The sequence below is a fragment of the Hyperolius riggenbachi genome, chromosome 5 (assembly GCF_040937935.1).
Source record: "Hyperolius riggenbachi isolate aHypRig1 chromosome 5, aHypRig1.pri, whole genome shotgun sequence".
Classification (NCBI taxonomy): Eukaryota; Metazoa; Chordata; class Amphibia; order Anura; family Hyperoliidae; genus Hyperolius; species Hyperolius riggenbachi.
In genome coordinates, this window is record NC_090650.1 from 128934589 (window position 1) to 128956637 (window position 22049).

At 42.9% G+C, this 22049-nt stretch overlaps 1 protein-coding gene across 1 annotated transcript in view; it reads right to left on the reverse strand.

Annotated features, from left to right (window-relative positions):
• Positions 1–21299, reverse strand: part of SH3BP5 (SH3 domain binding protein 5) — a 99527-nt gene extending 78228 nt beyond the window's left edge. Inside the window, exon 1 of the mRNA XM_068236243.1 lies at positions 21012–21299. Within this exon, the coding sequence (XP_068092344.1) occupies positions 21012–21095 (84 nt within the window). The 5' untranslated portion in view covers positions 21096–21299. The remainder of the gene's footprint in view (positions 1–21011) is intronic.
• Between the last annotated feature and the right edge of the window lie 750 nt (positions 21300–22049).

Here is a 22049-nt window from a genome sequence, read left to right on the forward strand (position 1 = left end):
AGCATATTAACCCTATGCCTGCTTCCATGAAAGCAGGAAGTATACACACTGCAGATTTACTGCAGGATTTGTATCCGCTGTAACAAAGAAATGTTCTTCTTTAAAAGGTTATTAATGGTGTTGAGTAGCTTTTAAAAGTTTTTTTTTTTAAAGGTGGCCATACACTTACAGATTTGCAGCAGATTTGACCATCAGATAGATTTCTGGCAGATGCCTGTCAAGTTGAATCTGACAAATCTATCTGATGTGTGCCACACACTAGGAACAGATTGCCAATAGATTTCAGAATAAAATCTATTGGAAATCAATCTAAATGCATTATCGGACCATTAGATCCAATGCAACTCTATGGGCCCATGATCTACTGCCAAAAGCAGATCGACTTACATTTTCCATCCTGTCAGATAGATCAAATTGATTGAAATCAGCCACAAATCAATCGATAGATTTGATAGAATCGATTTCCGATCAATCGATCGATGGCTAAAATCGTCCAGTGCATGGTCCCTTTTAGAGCAGAGAGGGGGTTCAGGTCCTCTAACTGTTGCTTTGGTGTTCTGATACTGGAATGTTGCATTTGCTTTGTTTTACATCAGAGAGCTGTGTTGGCAAACAAATTCCATTTAGACTATCTGTTTGCAAAACACTTTTCCCAAATGCTTTGAGATCATGCCTGTGTTTCTTTGCAAATATTAGATAAGAACTCTTTTTGTCTCTTGACAGATAATTTACTATTGGGATGATTTCAAGGCTGTTTCAGGTCTTCAGACTTTATGCTGGGAATACACCATGCGTTTTTTAGGCAGATAGATGGTTCGATAGATCATTTCCGACATGTCCGATCTCACTTTCAATTATTTTACCACTCGATTTCTAATAGAAGTGAATGGAAATTGATAAGGACAGTTGAGAATTGAGTGGGAAAACGAATCGAAACACGATCGAACGTCAAAAAGAAAAAAAAAAAATCAAAAACAAATTTAGTCTTGGGTAGTGTTTAATTTGGGGTTTTAATTGCTGCTTTTGTCTCCATCTGAGAATATTCCTAATTTCTGCTCCAACAGGAAGTGACTAAATATTCCTAAAAAGGCAAAAAAATCCTACTACTGACTGTAAAATATCACTTTAAAATTAGTAAAATATGAAAAAAAAAAAAATCACTTTAGGGCCCATTTCCACTAGCTGGATGCATTGCATCGCATCCAGCCGCAGTAGTCTCCTGAAAGTTCGGATGCGGCTGTCTCTGAGGGCTAGTTCACACTGGGCATTTTTTTTTTAACGATTTGCTGATCACCGGTGATCAGCAAAATGCTGCTGCTAATGCAAGTCAATGGTAGTTTTCACCAGTGACTAGCGATTTGCCGATGGTCCATGCAGCATTTTTGGAGTGATTTTGGAGCAATTCCATTTCAATGTTATAGAATCACAAAACGCAACCACTCCTAAATCGCTTTCCTGTACAGTGAAAAAGCAGCTTTTTGCAGATAACCGGTGATCAGCAAAACACTACCAAAGCGCACAGTGTGAACTAGTCCCGAATGCTTAAGGGAATCGGATGTGTGCTGCGGAAATCTGCAGCATGCATCGGATTCTTTCACCGGGTCGCATTGCATTGCAAATGAAAATTTGCATGCTATGGAAACTACTCCATTGACATGCATTGGCTTCACTTTTCATGCGACGCAAATTCTCTGCTAGTGGAAAGAGGCAGTTTGTCTTGCTTTTATGATAGACAGCCAGAAATCATTGATGGGATTTATGACAGTTATTGATAAGTTTGTGCTGTATCATGCGGTGAATCCTTTAAATGGGGCGTCTGTTGCAAGCTTAATTTCAGCACCCTCAATACACGACTGGGATGCCAGGACTTGCTTATTATATAGCTGAGCTCCAAATATTGGTACCGTATACGGAAGAGGTGCCCGGGTTCGGTTACAATATAGCCAAGCTCTTGATGTTGGCCGTAGCTATATTACCAGGCACCAGGGCTGGGCTATTCAATAGCCAAGCTCTGGATTCTGCGATGAGATCAAAGGTTGCTATTAAAGAACAACTGTAATGATTGAGATATGGAGGTTGCCATATTTATTTCCTTTTAAAGAATACCAGTTGGCTGGCTATCATGCTGATCCTCTGCCTCTAAGGGTGCGTTTCCACTAGTGCTGTGCGGAATTGCCGCAGATTCTCCACGGACAAATTTGCATGCAGGAGCGAAATTGCATGCGGTTGTATGTGAATTTTCATGCGAATTTGCATACGATTTCGCATGGATGACGCCGTGTGCGAATTTAACCATGGCAGTGCCTGTGTGCTTTTTCATTGATTCCATGCAAAATCGTAGCGAATTCCCATGAAAGTTTGCATACAAATACGCCATGCGAATTCCCTATTAAATACATTGGCCTCGATTCATAAAAGTGCCTGCGAGCGGGGAAAGTCGAGCGGGGAAACACCGCTGTCGGTATTTCCGCCTTCAGGGTGGTAATTCATAAAAATTTAGCTAGTTGTGACAGGCGTGCGGAGATACTCCGCTGTAGGCAGGCGTTAGGCTGTCGGGAGACATGCGGAAACAGGAGAAGCAGGCGGAATCCCTCCGTGCGGTGTTCTCTCTGCAGCTGCTTGGGAGGTCTGTCCCATTCACTGCAACGGATTCCGCACGCTTCTCGCCACATCAGAGGTAGCGGTAATACCCGTCCGCATACCGCTACCTCTAATCTTTATGAATTGACATTTGTTACTTTTGCTGTGATAATCACCGCGCAAGGCGGTGATTTATCACTCTGCTCGTGGATGTCGGCTTTTCATGCGGAAAAAGCCTTTATGAATACAGATTTGGCTGTGTGGTCGGTAAAGTGAGCCGTTTTCAGCATTTCCTCATGCGGAAATGCTTTATGAATCGAGGCCATTGTATGCAAACCGCATGCGGTGTGTGCAGTGTCCGAATTCGGATGGCTATGCTGTGCAGATTTTTCCTGCACAAGAAAACGCTCTGTTTTCCTGACAAGTGGACACAGGCTCATTCACTTTTATTGGTTATGTGAATTTGCATGCGGGGAACACATGCGAATTTGCGTTAGTGGAAACGCACCCTAATACTTTTAGCCATAGACCCTAAACAAGCATGCAGCAGATCAGGTGTTAAAGGGACCCTGAATAGTAGAAATAAATGCCCACTGTAGGCCGCAAAGTCCTCCGGCGTCCTCCTGGCTCCTCTCCAGTCCCGCTGCAGACTTAATTACCGGCAACAGGGCCGAGTGTCGGGCCGACACTTCGTGAATGGTGCCCGTCACACCGGCACCGTTCAGAAAGTGTCAGGACGATACCCGACCCTGGTGTCGCCAGTAATGAAGTCTGCAGCGGGACTGGAGAGGAGCCAGGAAGACGCCGGGGTACTTCGCGGCCTATGGTGGGCTGGAGGAAGCCCCAGGTAAGTACCAATTTCATTTATTCCTACTGCACAGGGTCCCTTTAATGAAAATATGGTCAGAACTGACAAGATTAGCTGAATGCTTGTTTGTGATTCAGACACTACTGCAGCCATATAGACCAGCAAGACTGCCAGGCAACTGGTATTGTTTAAAAAGGAAATAAATCTGGAATCCTCCATATATATCCCTCTCGTTACAGTTGTCCTTTAAGTGTTAGAAGGGATAGTTTTAGGGTATGAGGGAAGATGGAGTTAATATAGGGTAAGGCATTGAGGAGGAAGAATGCTATGAGAGAGGGTTCGCTTTAACCTCCTGGGCGTTAAGCCGCTCAGGAGGTTTTGTCACTTTTTGCCTGATTAGTAAATAATTGTGCAAATGGACTGTAAATCCCCTAGCTAGCACCAAGCTAGCTAGAAGAAGTCTCCGGGAACCCCCCGATCTCCGCCGCTCCCCCGTTTATACGTTACCCAGCCTGGATCCAGCGATCGGCGCAGCCTTCCCGGACATGCTCCCATCTTCACTATGGGGAGGATCGCACATGGGGCGACGTCATGCGCAAACGCGATGCTCCCCATAGAGAGACTGGAGCTGCGCGATCGCTAGATCCAGGGTGGGTGGGGGGAGTAATGTATAAACGGGGGGGGGGGGGGGAATCGCGGAGGATCGCAGGGGAGCGGTGGGTGACCGACACTTTTACTAGCTAGCCAAGTGCTACCTAGAGCGTTTACAGTCAATTTGCACAATTATGGGGGACTCCTTGGGCCACAGAGCAGTATGCCCGACACAGTGTCAGGCATACCGCTAAGGAGGTTAAGCAGAGGTTTGCATTGGGTGGCTACTGTAAGGTATTAAGCAAGCTGTTGAATATCAGAAGTAAAAAAATATACGCTTCAAAATATTAATAATACACATTGAATGAATGCATTATGTTGGTTGTATTCATAAGGGATAGTAATAAGAGATGCAGTGTACACAGAACCATACTGACAACTGGTCTGAGCACATCAGTATTAAGGTGCCCACTAACTGTTCAATTTCTAGCGAAAAATCGTTCGAGCGATCAGAAATTCTGATCAGATTGGTTGTACATAATCTCCATTCATGGGCACAATTGGTTAAAAACTATTATAAAAATAGTCATCCGACTGGATTTTCGTCAAACCAAAATTTAGATTTTCTTGTTGGTTGTGATAGATAGGAAGCAAAGATTGATTCGTTGATGGTGTAGTGAACGATTTTTCTTTCAATCAGAATTATTTGATCGCTCAAATGATTTTTTTGCTAGAAATTGGATCATTAATGGCCACGGCTTCTTTTGCCATGTAACTTTTTTTTTTGTTGCACAATGGAATCTTCTATTCATGATCACACCAGTCATGCATATTGGTAAATATTATTATATTTTGATGTTACCTATTTGGAAAGACCTCATCAGCAAAATCTGTTAGATCTGCCCGGAACGTAGAAGAGTTCAACATTCCTTACGTTATCTGGAAGTTGTTTGTTACAAACACAACTTGACCTGAGGCACATTCCATCATGGTAGTCCCCCGCCTAGCGTTCCTTCAATGACTACTTCTACTTACTGCTATTGGGTGGAGACAGGATGGATCATAATGACAAGCTTTCCATTCTGTCTTCATACGCTGCAGTAATTAGAATTAGTACAAAAGTACAAAAGCAGACCACTGAACACGAGGTTCCCTCTAAACCTTAAAGGGAACCTGAAGTGAGAGGGATATGGAGGCTGCCATAATTTCCTTTTAAACAATACATCAACATCCAAACAGGGTCAGAGGCATTTAGTAAACAAAGGGTCGTATCGGTTTGCATCTCTGACCCTGTTTGGATGTTTTGTTTCAATTTAGGCATCATAATGACGTATTTATGTTTCCTAAAAATCCATGCATCCCCTTTGATGTTGCATGTCTACAGCTGTCTTGTAAGCAAACAGGATTCAGTCTTAGGAAGGCTCTAAAGCCGAAAGCTTACCATTATATATATTTAAAGTTAGCCAGTAAATGGTATCATCCTGATTCAAAACTTCTTACTTAGTGGAGGTGACCTAGACATACTACACCATTGTGGGCTCTCGATTTTCTTTTGTTTTTTTCTACAGATTTTAGATTGCTTGCAGTGTTAAAGGGGACCTGTACTCTTGCCCAGGACGGAAGGAAAACATATAGAAATGCTCCCTGCATGTATTTAGAGTTTAGCCTGTTAAATTACCCCTCATTTGTGTCTAATCACAAATCTGATCTCTACACTGTGTCACATGCCTGCCACGGCAGATAAGCTTATCTGAAAGCACAGGATGTTAACCCTATGTCTGCTTCCATGAATCAGGAAGTGGACACACTGGAGATTTATTGCAGGATATATATAAGCTGTAACAATGAAATGTTTTTTTTGTTTCAAAGTTATTATGCTGCTGCGTATCTTTTAGAGCAGAGAGGACGTACCGAGTTCAGGTCCACTTTAAGGCCATCTGGTATGCAGCCATATCACTGGTGTCTCATTTTAGAAACACTTCATGTTCACTTGCAGTGCTAAAAATTAATAATACATTTAACTCACAGAAAGCTCATGATGTAATAAACTAAACATTTACATTCTTAGTGATATCCGTCATGGAATCAAAAGATAGTATTAAGCTGAATGTTTATTGAAAGTTTTGTGGCCTTAGTAATGCCTGCTGGAAGGCATCCCATTTTCTCTGTAAACCTGGGTAGCTTTCTATTGGTTAGTATAAGAAACCAAAAGCATAAGGGCATAAGGAGAAGTAAACTATAAAGGAAGCAAGGGAGATTAAAGAAATGTGAAGGTTGCATGGCTGAAGCAGTATAATTCTGTGACACAATAAGCAAAGAGGAAGGACTGGCAAAGGGTTTGGGGGAATGCTCTGAAAGCTAATCAACACAGGAGCAACCGGATTAGGATTAGACACCACAGATAGAAACTGGTAAACAATATTATTTATCTCTTCGATAATTTTCTACTTATTTAAAAAAAAAAAAAAAAATCGGGAAAAAGTCTTCATTATAAATGGTTTGGTTTAGAGGTCAGTCCATAAAAGCTATGGCTTAAAGAGGAGCTGTTAGGTATAGGGTCTCAGAGAAAAACAAACATATATCAGTAGCTAAATATTGGCTCTACTTACATTACATACAGTATGCATTTCACTGTCCACGTTTGGATTTCACAGAATTTTTATATAGTATTTGCAGAGAATGATGCTCCTGACAGCTCAAGGCAGATTCCATGTTTGTCTGTCTGCTATGAAGCCAATTGTGATGTCATATCCTCCCTGCTTCCTGATGATTCGACTCACAAAAAAGATCGTAATGGACAACACTACTGTGCAGTGAATATTAATTAGCCATATGGCTAGGAACAATAGCAGACTCATGCAGTATACTCTAACCTGCCCTGTGATTTTTCAGTGATGTGAGTTTAGGCTGCTGCTGTTAGAAGCTGCTGTAACATGAGATAGGGAAATGAAGGGGATGACCCAAGGTAGTGCACTGGGGAGAAGCAGCCCCAGAATGCTTTGCAGTATCTGTTATGCGCAGAGCCGGATTAAGGCTAAATGGGGCCCTAAGCAAAGTAACTGATTTGGGCCCCCCCATCATGTCGTAATAGAATCAGAAGATGCAGCTGCACAGCAATATGTCGCACACACCGGGCAGCCGAGCTACTGGTTGCTATGGGCAACAGCACGCTTTCCTCTGTGGGTGCACAATGCAGGGAATAGCAGCGGCAAAATGCAGAGTGAGAGATGAATGGCTGGGACATTTGCACTCAGGGGCTGGGGCACCCCTGTGAAGAGGGCGCCAGATATCACAGCAGCAGCACTTTCCCCCTGCATCTCCAGCCTGGCAATAGCAGAAAGCTCTGGACACCGCCAAACCGGAAGCCGTTCCCCAGACAGAATTACATAACCACTCCCACCACCGAACAACCAATTTCCTCCCAAACTAGACAGCCACCATGCAGCCTCCATCCCAGTGAATACGATAGTCCAGCAGAGAAGGCAGCCGCAGTGGGGGAGAATGACAGCACCAGATGAATCACATTCACCTATTGCGATCCAAGCAATAGAGGTCCCGTCATCCGGAGCCCATCTGTCTCCTCTAGAGTGCTGCCGCTCTGTTACTACTACTATTACTACTTCCTACTTCATGTCTGATCTGAGAATCAGGAAGTTCAGAGCGAGCGGCTGCACTGTAGAAGAGACAGATGGGTTTCAGATGACGGGATCTCTATTGCTTGGATCATGGATAGGTGAGTGAGCGTTTGCCATCTGCTGCTATCATTCTTGCTGCAGCTGTGGTTCTCTGTGGGAAGGGAGGGTGGAGTGGGCAGCGGCAGAGCGCACAGTAGCAGGAGGGGGACCTAGGAGGAGAGCCTGGCTCTGAAGACAATCAGCAGCGTACGGCATCATTTGACAAGACAAGACAAATAACATTTATATCGCGCTTTTCTCCTGGTGGACTCAAAGCGCCAGAGCTGCAGCCACTAGGACGCGCCCTATAGGCAGTAGCAGTGTTAGAGAGACTTGCCTACGGTCTCCTACTGAATAGGTGCTGGCTTACTGAACAGGCAGAGCTGAGATTCGAACCCTGGTCTCCTGTGTCAGCGGCAGAGCCCTTAAAGGGACTCCAAGCAGTGCCTGTGGATATGCCTTTAAGCATACCCACAACTAATTCATTACATCCTCACACCTACCAGCATGATGTTTGTAATTATATCCCCCTGGGTTCCGTATATTTCATTGCATTGTGCTGAATCGAGCTGCCAACTTTGGAGAAAAGTCGTCCTGTGGCCGTGATTTCGATCGTGAAAATATCAAAAACTAAAAGGCATAGAGCAGCCGTTTATATATAATTGGAAAGAGGAGAAAAAGAGCTTTAAAATGATATGCATCTTTCCATAGTTACTGCACTGCTCAGAGTCCCTTTAACCATTATACCATCCAGCCACCGCTGACTTTGGAGAAAAGTCGTCCTGTGGCCGCGATTTCGATCGCGAAAATATCGAAAACTAAAAGGCATAGAGCAGCTGTTTATATATCATTGGAAAGAGGAGAAAGAGAGCTTTAAAATGATATGAATCTTTCTATAGCTACTGCACTGCTCAGAGTCCCTTTAACCATTATACCATCCAGCCACCGCTGACTTTGGAGAAAAGTCGTCCTGTGGCCGCGATTTCAATCGCGAAAATATCGAAAACTAAAAGGCATAGAGCAGCCGTTTAGATATCATTGGAAAGAGGAGAAAGAGAGCTTTAAAATGATATGCATCTTTCCATAGTTACTGCACTGCTCAGAGTCCCTTTAACCATTATACCATCCAGCCACCGCTGACAGGATGGCAAGGGCTGGTTTATGTGCTAATGGGGCCCCTTTGACTCTGAATGGGGCCCCAAGCGACTGCTTTTGTTGCCTGGTCGGTAATCCGGCCCTGGTTATGCGTCCTGCCGGCCTCCTTACAGAGCTTGGGAATAACAGCCTTGCTGTTCAGCACACATCACAGTAATGCTCAACACACACCATACAATCTTGGTTGTTCAATCTTACCACTTTCATGTAGTATAAGAGCTTATCCAATCAATCATTCAAGGTATTTTCAATCTGTTGGCCCTTATATTACATAGATTTGGTAGACCTGTACAACCAAGATTGTATGGTGTGTGTTGAGCATAAAAGGTGTCCATACACTCGTCAGATTGGCAGCAGATAGATAAGAAATGCATCTGATGATCTATCTGATGCGTTTTTAGAACATTTTTTACCAGGATAGAATTCCAATAGATTTCAGTTTGAAATCTATTGAAATTCGATCTGATGGCATTTTTTTGCCATCAGATTTCCATTAAGGCCAATGCAAACTGATAAGCAATCTCATCAGATCGACCTAAATTTTCCATCCTGCCAGTTCGACAGAAATCAATCGAAATCGGCCATCGATCGGTCGATTGGCCAACCGATTTTCAATCGATCAATCGATCGATCTGGATCGATCGGTCGGCCAGAAAATCGGCTCAGTGTATGGGCCCCTTAAGAGAGATTTTTAACTTCAGTATTGCCTTTTTGGCTTCCTTCTAAACAGTTTAACACAGGAGAATAGAGGTTTAAATTAGCTTTTGCAGCCTGACAGTTACTCTCTAAAGCAAACCTGAAGCAAAAATAAAACTTATGATATAATGAATTGTATGTGTAGTACAGGTAAGAAACAGAACACTAGTAGCAAAGAAAAGAGTCTCATAGTTTTCCAGTACAGAAAGTGTTAAGAAACTTCAGTTATCTATGCAAAAGAGCTTCTCTGAGCATCTCTGAGCTCTTCGACCCACTGAATGGAAATACAGTCCTGTTTTCTGAAGCACTTAGACAACCAAGAAACAGTATGAGACAGGTTGAGATAAGGTTTTACTGCAGGAAAGTTCAGAGGGTCATCAGCTCTGCTCTGTTTTATAGTTTAAAATACAGAGTGTGAATTGTAAATTGCAAATATGACAGAATGATGCAAGGTTATTAAAAAAATGCTATATATCTGAAAATAAAAATATGAGACTTTTCTTTGCTACTAATGTTCTATTGATTATCTGTACTATGCACACAATTCATTACATACTTTTTTTTTTGCTTCAGGTTTTCTGTATGTCTCTGCATGTACAATTCATATTTATATAATGTAATGTAATCATAATAGGTGGTGTGCTGTAATATATAGACTTAGCAAGCTGGGCCTTTTTGTGCTGCTCCCGTCACAGCACCCAAGGGCTTATGGTGTGGCTTATGGGCTGACCATCCGTCTAAAGGACAGAATTGATTGTAGACAGGAGTGCCAGTACTCCTCCCTCTAGGGAGAGTCTAAATGCAATTCTCATTGGAGCAGCACATTGGGCTGGCAAAACGGTACCAGGATGAGCATGACCTATAAAATTCCCTAGTGCTCTTCACCTTTTATGCTCTACACTGACATTCTGTAGCAGGATCACATGTATGTTATACAGTGAGGTCCAGAGGGAGTAATGGCTGTGCTCACGTCTACAATAAAATGTTGCTATAGTTAAGTTTAGCAGTTATAAAGCTAGCTACACATAGGCAATGATCCCTGGCTATGGTTTGCCCTTATCCATTGCTGAATGACTATGGCAGACAGGATTAATGTGGGTACTGGCAATCTCCTATGATAGACACAGAATTTAGGCTGAGGGGGAGTCAGTATTGGCACCAGCGTTCGGACACCTGTCATCACTTCCAGTGAGACAGGAGCAAACCACCAGGTGCCAATACTGTAGAGAAGTAGAGAAACTGGCATCCCATAGTGTCCATTAACAAAGAAAGGGATACTACATCTGAGCAAAATAACACCTGAATGCTCAAAATGCCTTTTTTAAGTCGCCTGAGGGGTGGAAATAGTAATAACATGTAGAATATCTGCAAGCATAGAATCATCAGATGCACAAAAAAAATAAAATAATAATATTATAAGGCCATATGACAGAAACTCCTTTCATTCAGCTCTTTTAAAGCGGACCTGAACTCAGAACTTCCTCTCTGCTCTTAAAGCCAAGCAACAACATACTAACCTTGTAAAGAAAAACATTTAAACTGATACAAATCATGCAATAAATCTGCAGTGTGTCTACTTCCTGCTTTCATGGAAGCAGACCTATTGCTAAGATCTTGTGTTTACAAATTAGCTGCTCTGCGTGGCAGCCAGCTGACTGTGCTGAGATCAAATTACAACTTGTGATTAGTCCCAGATGAGGGGGAATTAGACAGGCTAAACTCTCTAAATACATACAAGATGCATTTCTCTATGTTTTCCTTCTGTCCTTTGCAAGAGTTCAGGTCCACTTTAAGACAGAAAAATGAATCACAAATTGCTTTTAGCCTGCAATGTATTTAAGTGCATAATAAAATAGAGAATCCAAATGAATCTGGCAGTGCTGCATTTGTCCTCTTCCAGGCAAATAAGGCACATCTTCTAATATAAAGATATTGGCAGAAGTGGCATCTCTGCGCTATTTATAACTGGGCTGTGAAATCTATCTGCCCTGTGACATCAAACACAACACAACTTTGTCACGTTCTGACACTACCAGCAAGACTTGATATTAATGTAATGAACAGACTGATCAGGCCTAGATCTCCATCCCTAGAGCCTATACTAAAAATCCCTGGCACTTGAAATGCTATCCAATCATTCATCTGGGAAACTGGACAGCATTCTTTCTCATATTTTATTTGCAGTAATCTAACCAGTTACTATAATAGCAAGGGCCTGCACAGATCGATGCACTTCTTACAGAAAAGTGCATTAAGATGCAATGAAACGCTTACACCTTACATGCATGGATATAAACAAGCATAAATGATTAACAAGTCTCTGTGGGCTGCAGCCTGCAGGAGCGAAATATAAAATGGCTCTGCCCAGCCAAAATTCTAGTAATACACATGGAGAAATTAAAACTAACTTATAATATTAGGAACCAGAATGTAAGGCCGGTTACACATTCAAAACGTGCAGGAGAACGGCTCCTGCAGGCGTTGCGGCGTGTCGTCGGAATCTGCGGTGCGACGCTGAGTAGCGGCGGTAGTAGTTAATTTACCCGAAGGGGAAGCGCCGATTCCCGACGATAAAATGCGCCGGGATGCGTCGTACCGCAACGCATCGAAACGCAGCGTCGGGTGTGAAAGGTAAAAGGAAAGTCTATGGACTTTCCTTTTACCTTGGTTAACGCAAAGTATAGACTTTGCATTAAAACGCCAAAAGAGGGCTCTGGTGTGAAAGAGCCCTAAGAGCTATACTATTTTCATGACACAGAAAATACACTGAAATGCTACCATTTCCCTTCCAGGATGTGGCCCTCAATTCATATAAAACATGGATATAAATGTATAGAGCTTGAAAGGATGATACAGAGAGAAATATACAATGTGCAAAAGGGGATAGTGAGGGGGAGGCACAGATAGTGAGGCGACAGCTATATGTGCCACAAGTACTTCAGGCAGTACAAAAGCCTCCAAACCAAGCGCTGTTAAAACAGTGCAGAAGATTTGGGCGCACAGGAATTACGGCTATGGCTGCGCACAGTGAGTAACTTCAGCACCATTAGAAGACGGGGCATAAGTTACTTTTAAAACACTGTAATTCACTACCATGCACGTGGACCTGAAGGAGGAATAATAATTAACGCCGCCGGGCCTTGTGCAGGAGCAGGGTAAGCTGTATATCGGGCTGTATCCTGCGCCCAAGTCTCCCAGCAGCTATTTCATAGGTACGCCCTCCAAACAGCTAAACTAAAGCCTATAGTAGCAATGTCACAGGGACACTAGAGCAGCCAGACCTGCAGCTGTTTCCCAGCTGCCCTCTGGACATTCTATGTGCAGACTGGTGATGATTGAACATTTGTACTTGAATGCAACGTTTCAATTACCAAGAAAGTGAAATAAACTAAAAGGTAGCCAAACGTAACAATTCTGATTCAATCGACAAAGCAATCTACTTTATTAAGCAATCGACTTCAGTATGGTTGATCAAAATTCGATTGACTAGTAACCCACACACTACAAATTATATCCTATGTGATTCACCTTCACTAATCGATCTGACCAATGATGTGTCTCCATGCTCTGAATGCAAAAATCAATTCAGAGTCGATCGAATGACATGTGAACAGTAGCCGATTCCTGTGCGATCCACCGATATCTCGTATCCTGCTCGATCGACTAAGCTGGGCGATTCAACATATCAGCCACTTTTCATTGATTGGGCATACTGGAACACTCGATTCTATAAAACCAGGTGGGCAATCGTACAGCCAAATCGCTAGATGTATGGCCACCTTAAGCCAAAATCTGCTGATCAATAAGCTGGCAGCTGCTTAATTAACCAGCACCCAAAGACTTCTAACTAACTGTTTAGGCCAGTCAAGCTCTTTAGGGAGTACAATGTCATATCAGTAATTGTGCCCCAGAAAAGCTCACAGTCTGATAACGACCATAGTCAGGGCTAGTTCACACAGGTGATTGCGGGTCGTTTCCCACCGGCCATGGCACTGTAAAGCGCTGCCCATTCAAGTGAATGGCAGTGCTTGTTCCATACTAACCATCATTTGCGCTAACACCAAGTTCTGATCTCCATTTTTCATGTTTCAGCTGACCCTGGAAGCAACATGCAGCTTCCAGGGGTCGCTTACCACCGTGTCCCTCTGCGGGGGTCAAAAATGCCATCACAGACTAATGGTGCCCATACATGATACAATTTGTTTTCTTTAGTAGATACAGTTATTCAATTATTCTGTTAGATAGAATATAAAGATTTCTCCAACATGTCCGATTTTTTTTTTTGTAAAAAAAAACAAAAACACAGGATAATCGTTTGTTTTTCTTGTTTGAAAAAATTAAAAAAATAATCTTTGACTTTCATTTGATTCAATCGTTTTGGTCGAATAAATCAAATGTTTTTATTGTATCATGTATAAGCACCATTAGGCCAATTCTGGATGGATCCAATTAACTTATCAGCATGTTTTTGAGATGTGGCAGGAAACCAGAGCCTGGAGGAAACCCACACAGATAAGAACATACAAACTCCACCCAGAGAGTGTCCTGGCTGCAATTTGAACTTGGGACTCCAGTGCTGCAAGATTTGGGCGCTGTTGTGGCAACTTACCCAATCCTGAATTCTCATCAGCTTAAATTTAACAATATTACTTTATAAGTTATATAATCAATGTTTGTTCATTGTAAAAAATCTTTCCTCTCCCAGACTTACATTCTTTAAGTGCACACTTAGGGCCCTTTTCCACTAGCAGTCGCTAGCTTTCGCGCTGAACGCTAGCGATTGCTGAATCGCAATTCCGCCGTTTTCCCGACGTTTGCGGCCGCGATTTTGCTACGCTATGCACTGCATAGCAAAATCGCGGCAAAAGTCGCTCCGCGGCGCGATCGCGATCAAGTAAAAAACTAATCGCGGTAGTGGAAATGACCTACCGCGATTCCTATGTTAAAAAGCAAACCGTAGCGATTGTAAAATCGCTAGCGGTTTGCGGTTTTGCGATTCAGCTAGCGCAAACGCGCTAGTGAAAAAGGGCCCTTAGGCTGCTTACACACAGGGACGTTACAGGCGCACGTTAGTGCGCCTGTAACGCTCCCCCAACGCACAGCAATGTAACACAAGTGGGCTGTTCACACAGCCCACTTTGCGTTACATGTAACGCTGCACGTTCTCCCGAAAGTGCAGCATGCTACGGCGTTAGAGCGGCTATGGCCGCGTTAGACTGTTTGCACATGCTCAGTGGGGGGCAGAGAGGAGGCGGGGAGAGCCAGCTACAGTAGCCGCGCACATGGCTACTTAATATTCATTGCACTGGCGGCAGCTGATTGGCCGGCGGGACCACGTGATGCGGAGTGTCTCGCTCCGCATCACCTGGTCCCGCCGGCCAATCAGCGCCACTCTGGGAGACCTTATAGGGATAGAGCCGCCTAACGCGGCTCACTCTACCGTCCTATCTTGCAGCACCATACGTTGTGTTAGGTGCACGTTATGCGACCTTAACGTGGCACCTAACGCAACGTCTTGGTGTGCAAGTAGCCTAATGCTAGAATTTTCAGCTAAGAGTCGCCCAAATCAGATAAATGTGATTGTATTGGCAAAAAAAAGAAAAAAAAATTCCATATAGATGTTCCAAATCGACTGAATGATTCTAAAAAAAGGGGGGGGGGGGGGGTACATTTTTTTTTAATTAACCGGTTGTATGGATAGGAAGTACAGACTGGATCTATGATGGTGAAATAATCGATGTATTACAACATTTTATCTTTTTTCTGATCTCATCTAATCACTTGGGCGACTGCAACATCTTTACTGCTGGTAGAGTCACTACTGTGGAATGTTTGAAACCAGAGCAACTACCTTAAAGTGGGTATCCTGAATAATTTACTACATTCTACTATGTGTCACTACGGTGCCTCTTGAATTTTATGCAGTCAATTATACCAACTTTGTAGATTAAAATAACTATGGAATATTCCAAATAATCTAAGGTGTCCAGGGGTACTTTAGATCACTTCACCCACAACAAGACACTCTGTAGACACAACCTTTCATAAAGTGGTACTTGCTGTAATAAAGGTTGGACAGACAGAACTAGTTGACTGATCAATCACACATTTTCCTACAAAATCTATTGTTTACTCCTAACCTCCACCCCCAGCAGCAAGAGGAAACCCCACACAACAGAGAGAAGAGCATTCACATGTCCTTGACTTGAACCCTTGAACCCATGTCCTTAGTGTTGCAAAAAGAAAAACAAACTATAGCAAACACAGGAATAGATGAGAGATCATACTATGTACAACAAGCTGCAGAACTAAACTTCTTCACAATGCACAGGTGACTGATGGTGTTTACTGCATTATAATGTGTCTCAGCTGAATACAGTGTCAGTAGTATAGCAGGAATTAAATTACTTAATTAACACCTAACTGCACCATGCCATCTGCCTGTTCCCCAGCTGTGAAGATATGCAATGCTGTAAGCAATAGGAAGATCAAGGAGCTAAAAAACAGACCTTAAAAAAAAAAAAAAAAAAAAAAAAAAAAAAAACCCCACACAAGATGAGATCCGTGTAAATAATAGCAGAAAAGGGCACAAAAAGGATCATCTGCAACCAATATGCTGTTTTTTTTACCCAAAAAGTGTTGTGTTTGTACATGAAGTGAGTCACTGCCTTATAAGGAACCATCCATATCTACTGAACTAATTAAAGTACAATGCAAAGGGCAAGTCAGTTATTGTCATAAGTGTCTTTGCTTTGTGATGAATTATAGGAGAAGTAAATGACGCACACATACTTATAAGTGAAGGCTGGAGAGTCTAACTGAATTCCAGACGATATCAAGTACAACAAAATAACAGTACTACAAACAGCTTGTACCGAACAGAGGTCAAATGTTTTAATTTGGCATGTATTGGGAGTATTGGTAGTATAATTTCTAATATTTTCCCCCTTTCATATTGCGGTTTTCTTTGTTGCTAGGTGGTACTCCCCAACTTATCGCCTAACTCTAAAATTATCCTCTTAGTGATAGTTTCCTTCCCAATACATAACCCTAACCTCCCTGTCAATGTTAATCCCTTGTTGCCATTCTTTAAAACCTCAATGTTAAAGGGAACCTCAAGGGAGAGTAATATGGAGGCTGACATATTTATTGAATTTTAAGCAATACACTTTGCCTGCCTGTCCAGATGATGCTCTGCCTCCAATACTTTTAGCAAATGAACCTGAACAAGGATGCACATCAGATGTTTCTGGCGTTAACAAGCTAACTCCGCCATTGACACATAACCCCAATCCTTTGCTCATTACACTTAGGCTATGGATACCTAAAGGGCAGCACGGTGGCGAAATGGTTAGTGCTCTTGCCTTGCAGCGCTGGAACCCCGGTTCGAATCCCAGCCAGGTCAACATCTGCAAAGAGTTTGTATGTTCTCCCCATGTCTGCCCTAGACTACGATACCTGCACTACATGATACATACATACATACATACATAGACATATGACTATGGTAAGGACTAGATTGTGAGCCCCTCTGAGGGACAGTTAGTGGCAAGACAATATACTCTGTACAGCGTTGCGTAATATGTCGGCGCTATATAAATGCTTAAATAAATAAACTATGTCCCACTTCCCACAACCTCAGATCAAAAGGATCCAATAACTTGAGCACCCTCAGAATTCAACTAAAAACCTATGGAGACAGAGCTTTCTGTCATGCTGTCCCTACCCGGTGGAATGCCTTGCCAAACTTAACCAAGACAGCTCCAACCCTGGACACGTTTAAATCAAAACTGAACAACAACCTGTTTAATCCGGTATTTATGATCACATAACGGTTTCCCCGTACACATCACCATGTACTGATCTGAGACAAGCTTATGCACTTTGGGTCCTATGGGAGAAGTGTTTTACAAATGTATCGTTGTTGTCTGCACCTCAAAGTATTACAAGGGTCAAATCTGGCCACTATGCCAGCGAAAGGATCACAATAATAATACTTAGTGACCAAAAACAAAATTACACGTTTCATGAATAAAAGCCTTTCAACCTTTCCAGTGGTGGCTTCTGTGTTGGAGATAGGTAGTGGCCCCCCACCAGTGCAGATGCGCACATAAGCAGAGGGGAGTACAAGAACAAGGGGGTCCTGTTTAGGAACTGCAAGCTCAAAGAGGATCTGGGAAGCCTCCTGACCATCCAAAGGGTTTCCACTACTTCCTCAAATATCCATATTTAACCTGCTCCTGATCACAAGGGCAGCTGGGCTGGGATCAGTTTAAAATTATGAAATGCAGTATCTAGTGAGCAGTTGCCCCCTCAGCTGCATATGTGTGTACTGGCTGTAGTGGATTTGATTTTAGCCTTTAAAAACAATCAGCTCCACCTTGTATCCAAAATTGCTGCTAATACTATGGCTAGCTGGATATATCATTACATATTCTGGGAGAACGTGGACCCTTTTCCACTATCAGAGTGTAATTCTGTCTACTCTGAAACCGACAAATATTCCAAGCAGAGGGCTCTGTGTTATAGAATGTATGCCCTGAAATCCTTTGTTTTGGAAACATGTGCTGCAACAATGATGCCAGCTACTATTTTAGGAACATTCAAAATTTTACAGATTGAATCACAGTGTACTTATTACAATTCAATAACTACAAATCCACCTGAAGGAGACGGATGAATTAGAGAAAACAACCTACCCTATGCAGTGTCATGGTTTTACATAGCTTACTGTCCTCATTTCCATCCCACCACATTTTCAACCTCAGAATTCAGTAAACTGCTGTATTTAATCAGACATTTAATACTACTTACAAAAATAAATAAACGAAGAAATTCCACTTTTGTTATAACATTGCCGTAAATAACTAAAGACAACAGCTACATATTTTTTTGTTTAATGCTTTTAGGCTACTTGCACACTAAGACGTTGCGTTAGGTGCCACGTTAAGGTTGCATAACGTGCACCTAACGCAACGCCTGGTGCTCTTCTATGTGGACGTCGAGTGAGCCGCGTTGTGCAGCTCGCTCTGGCGTCCGTGATGCATACTCTTGTGCGCATGCGGCATCACATGGTCCCGCCGGCCAATCACCGTACAGAGGGGCCGCTCCAGGAAGTAAACACTGCATGTCACAACGTGCAGTGAATATTAATTAGCCATGTGCCTGGCCGCTCTCCACTCCTCCCCAACATGACTGCGCATGTGCAGACAGTCTAACGCGGCTTAAGCCTCTCTAACGCCGTAGCATGCTGCACTTTCGGGAGAACAAGCAGCGTTACATGTAACGCAACGTGGGCTGTGTGAACAGCCCACTTGTGTTACATTGCTTTGCGTTGGGGGAGCGTTACAGGCGCACTAACGTGCACCTGTAACGTCCCTGTGTGTAAGCAGCCTTAATAATAAATATCCTTCCATTTCAATCTAATCCCAGCTAAAAAGTTCCAAAACTGACAAACTCAAAATGTTCTTCTTTGCAAATGTACACTGAGTTCTTTTGCCAACGAATTTACTAGAAACTCCCACCTTACTGCAATAGTAATTAATTGCACAGGACAGGAGTTTCTGTTACTCATTTTCAACACCTTAACTAATCCATAACTTTACAGCGACCTTTAATACTATCTGCCACTTCCTGTGGGCACTGTGGAAGAACTTATCTGCACATAAATACAAAGTAGTAATGCTGAAATAATGTGTACAGTTAAAAGTTCACCTAAAGTAAGAGGGATATGGAGGCTGCCATATTGATTTCCATTTAAACAATGCAAATTGCCTCTGTCCTGCTCTTCCTCTAATACTTCTGGCCATAGACCCTGCATAAGCATGAAGATGTTTTAGATCAGATGTTTGACTCTGGCTGGGTTCACATATGATATAGCGTGAAAAAGTAGTGTTTTAGGGTGGTGCGATTGCGATTTTGCGATTTTCGATTACATTTTAGTGCGATTGCGTTTTTTACATAGATGCGTTTTTCCAGCGTTTTTAATTCATTTGTGGTTCTCTAATGTGAAACGCATATGCTTTTTTTTACAGTATGCCATCCAGCATAATATGCAATACTACCAGCGTTTTCGAAACGCATACTGTAAACACGCAGTGCAACGCAGCTTCTTCTGTGACCCATAGACTAACCTTGCTGCATAAAACGCAGCGTTTTACGCTATGCTAGCGTTTCTGCTATGTGTGCACCCAGCCTGAAGTTAGAATGGATTAGCCACATGTCTGTGATTCAGCCAATGCTTATGCATGAAAGATCAGCAAGAACGCCAGGCAACTGGTATTGTTTCAAAGGAAATAAATATGGCAGCCTCCATATTCCTCTAACTTCAGGTGTACTTTAAAGCGGAACCAAAGTATTCCTAAAAAAAAGTTGTACTTACCTGGGGTTTCTGCTAACCCCCTGCAGCTGACCTGTGCTCAAACCCTTTTCAAAACGATCCTCTGTTCCCCCGTCGCGGCTCACTTTTCTTCACGCAGTGGAAGCAGAAGTCGATGTCTGCTGCGCCCTGGCTAAGCAATTCCTTGTACATGCTCCCGTGGCCAGGAGGGTTCAGCGCAGTACGAGAAAATCTCATCTGCATACGCAGTACACTCCTGGCGACGGGAGCCTGAGCGAGGGTGCGCGTGGCCACCTACTATATAGCGTGGACACCTATTATATGAGGTGAAAGTGAACTGGGGCGGGGGAACTGAGGATCGTTTTGAAACGGCGTGGGCACAGGTCGGCTGCAGGGGGCTGGCAGAAGCCCCAAGGTAAGTGAAACTCTTTGCTTTAGGGATACTTCAGTTCCGCTTTATCTCTAGCAATACATGAAAGTATATTAAAAACATTTTCTCAATATCATTGGAATTAAAAATAAATAATGTATTTTTAGTGATCATCTATACATGGTAATAGTGTGATTATATGGAGAGTCCGACTATTTGAGTAAGGCACACACTACAGAAATACCTTGACTATACTGTAAGGCCTGGGGCCCACTACAGAACTTTGAGAGTTTTTGTAATCTCCGACAATCACCGGCATTTTCAAAAACGCTTTGCAAATGTACATCTGTGGTGTTGAACCCAGGAATAGGGCTAATCGCAGGACATGCAGCATTTCGTGAGCATTTGGGCTCACTACAATATCTAATTCAACGCAAAACCCACCTCAAATCGCTTACAAAACAGACACAGACCGCTAGCTAGCACACTGCGATTCTAGTGGTCCTCTGGCATCATACATATTTAGTCACAAGCAAAGAAGAGCACAAAGATATATTGGAATCTGTGCTACTTTTAGTACACTAGCTACAACTAGCATACATGCTGTATGGCATCAATATGATTAATACTCTGTTCATAGCTCAACATAGTAACAAAATAGCAATGGCAATCAGCATCCTACATGACAGCAATGAAGACTGGACCCAGCCAGGACCAGCCAGACACACCTCCCCCTCACAGACTGGGTGGGCAGGCGTATAATACATGCCAGTGTGCCAATACATTACAATCATGTACCTGTATTCTGGGGTCCACCTCCTCTTCCTCCACGGGCTGCAGATTCTCCTGACCCTTGTTTCTTATCCCCATTGTTTCCATCATGCAGCAGCAGACATAAGGGATGGTGACTGCGGGTGGTTACACGGGAAGCGCTCGGCAATGTATGGGCTGCATTCACTGAGCGCTCCTCTGCATAGCAGCAGCCGGGTCACCTCTACAGCCAGCCTGCCTCACAGATCACTGACTGGAGAGCACTGCATGAGCTGCCGGGGAGCCGAGCACTGAGAGGGGAAATGGAAAGAGACTGGGGATAAGGAAGCTCCGCCCACTATTGCTGTCACTGGAAGGAGAGAGGAAACATAGCTTCACTATTCCACCACCACGCTAGCTGCTGATCATGTGGGTGAGGTGATTGCGGAGAGGGGCTGGCAGCAAAGGAGAGGCTGCCTCTCTGCCATCACTGATATAGCCAGCATTTTGGGAGACTGAGCTCTGCTTACACATCAGTGCAACAAAAGATCTGTTCCTCGCCAAATTTAATAATAAAAACAGCTTGCATCAGAGTCACCAGAGCTGCCACCTTATTTATTCCTCTACAACCCGATACAAGTGTTCTACAAAGCTAATGTGCCTATGGTACAATGTTTTCATCCAATCTTACCATTTCTATGTAGTATAAGGGTCAATCAATTAAGTGATTATATTGAAAGGATATTAGGCAGTTACCTTATATTACATAGAAATGGTAAGATTGGATGAAAAAATGGTACCATGTATGGCCACCATTAGGGTGGCCATACATGGTACAATTTTTCATTTTTTTTTATTAGATAATTTAGTTCGATTATTCCGTTAGATTGAATATACAGATTTTTCCAGCATGTCCGATCTGATTTTTCTCAAAAAAAACGGGATAATCATTCGAATTTCTTGATCGAAAAAAAAATTATTTTCAACTTTCAGTCGATTCGATCATTTAGATCGAATAAACGGGATAATCAAACCTTTTTATTGTACCATGTATGGCCACCATAAAGGGGGCCACACACCATTTTT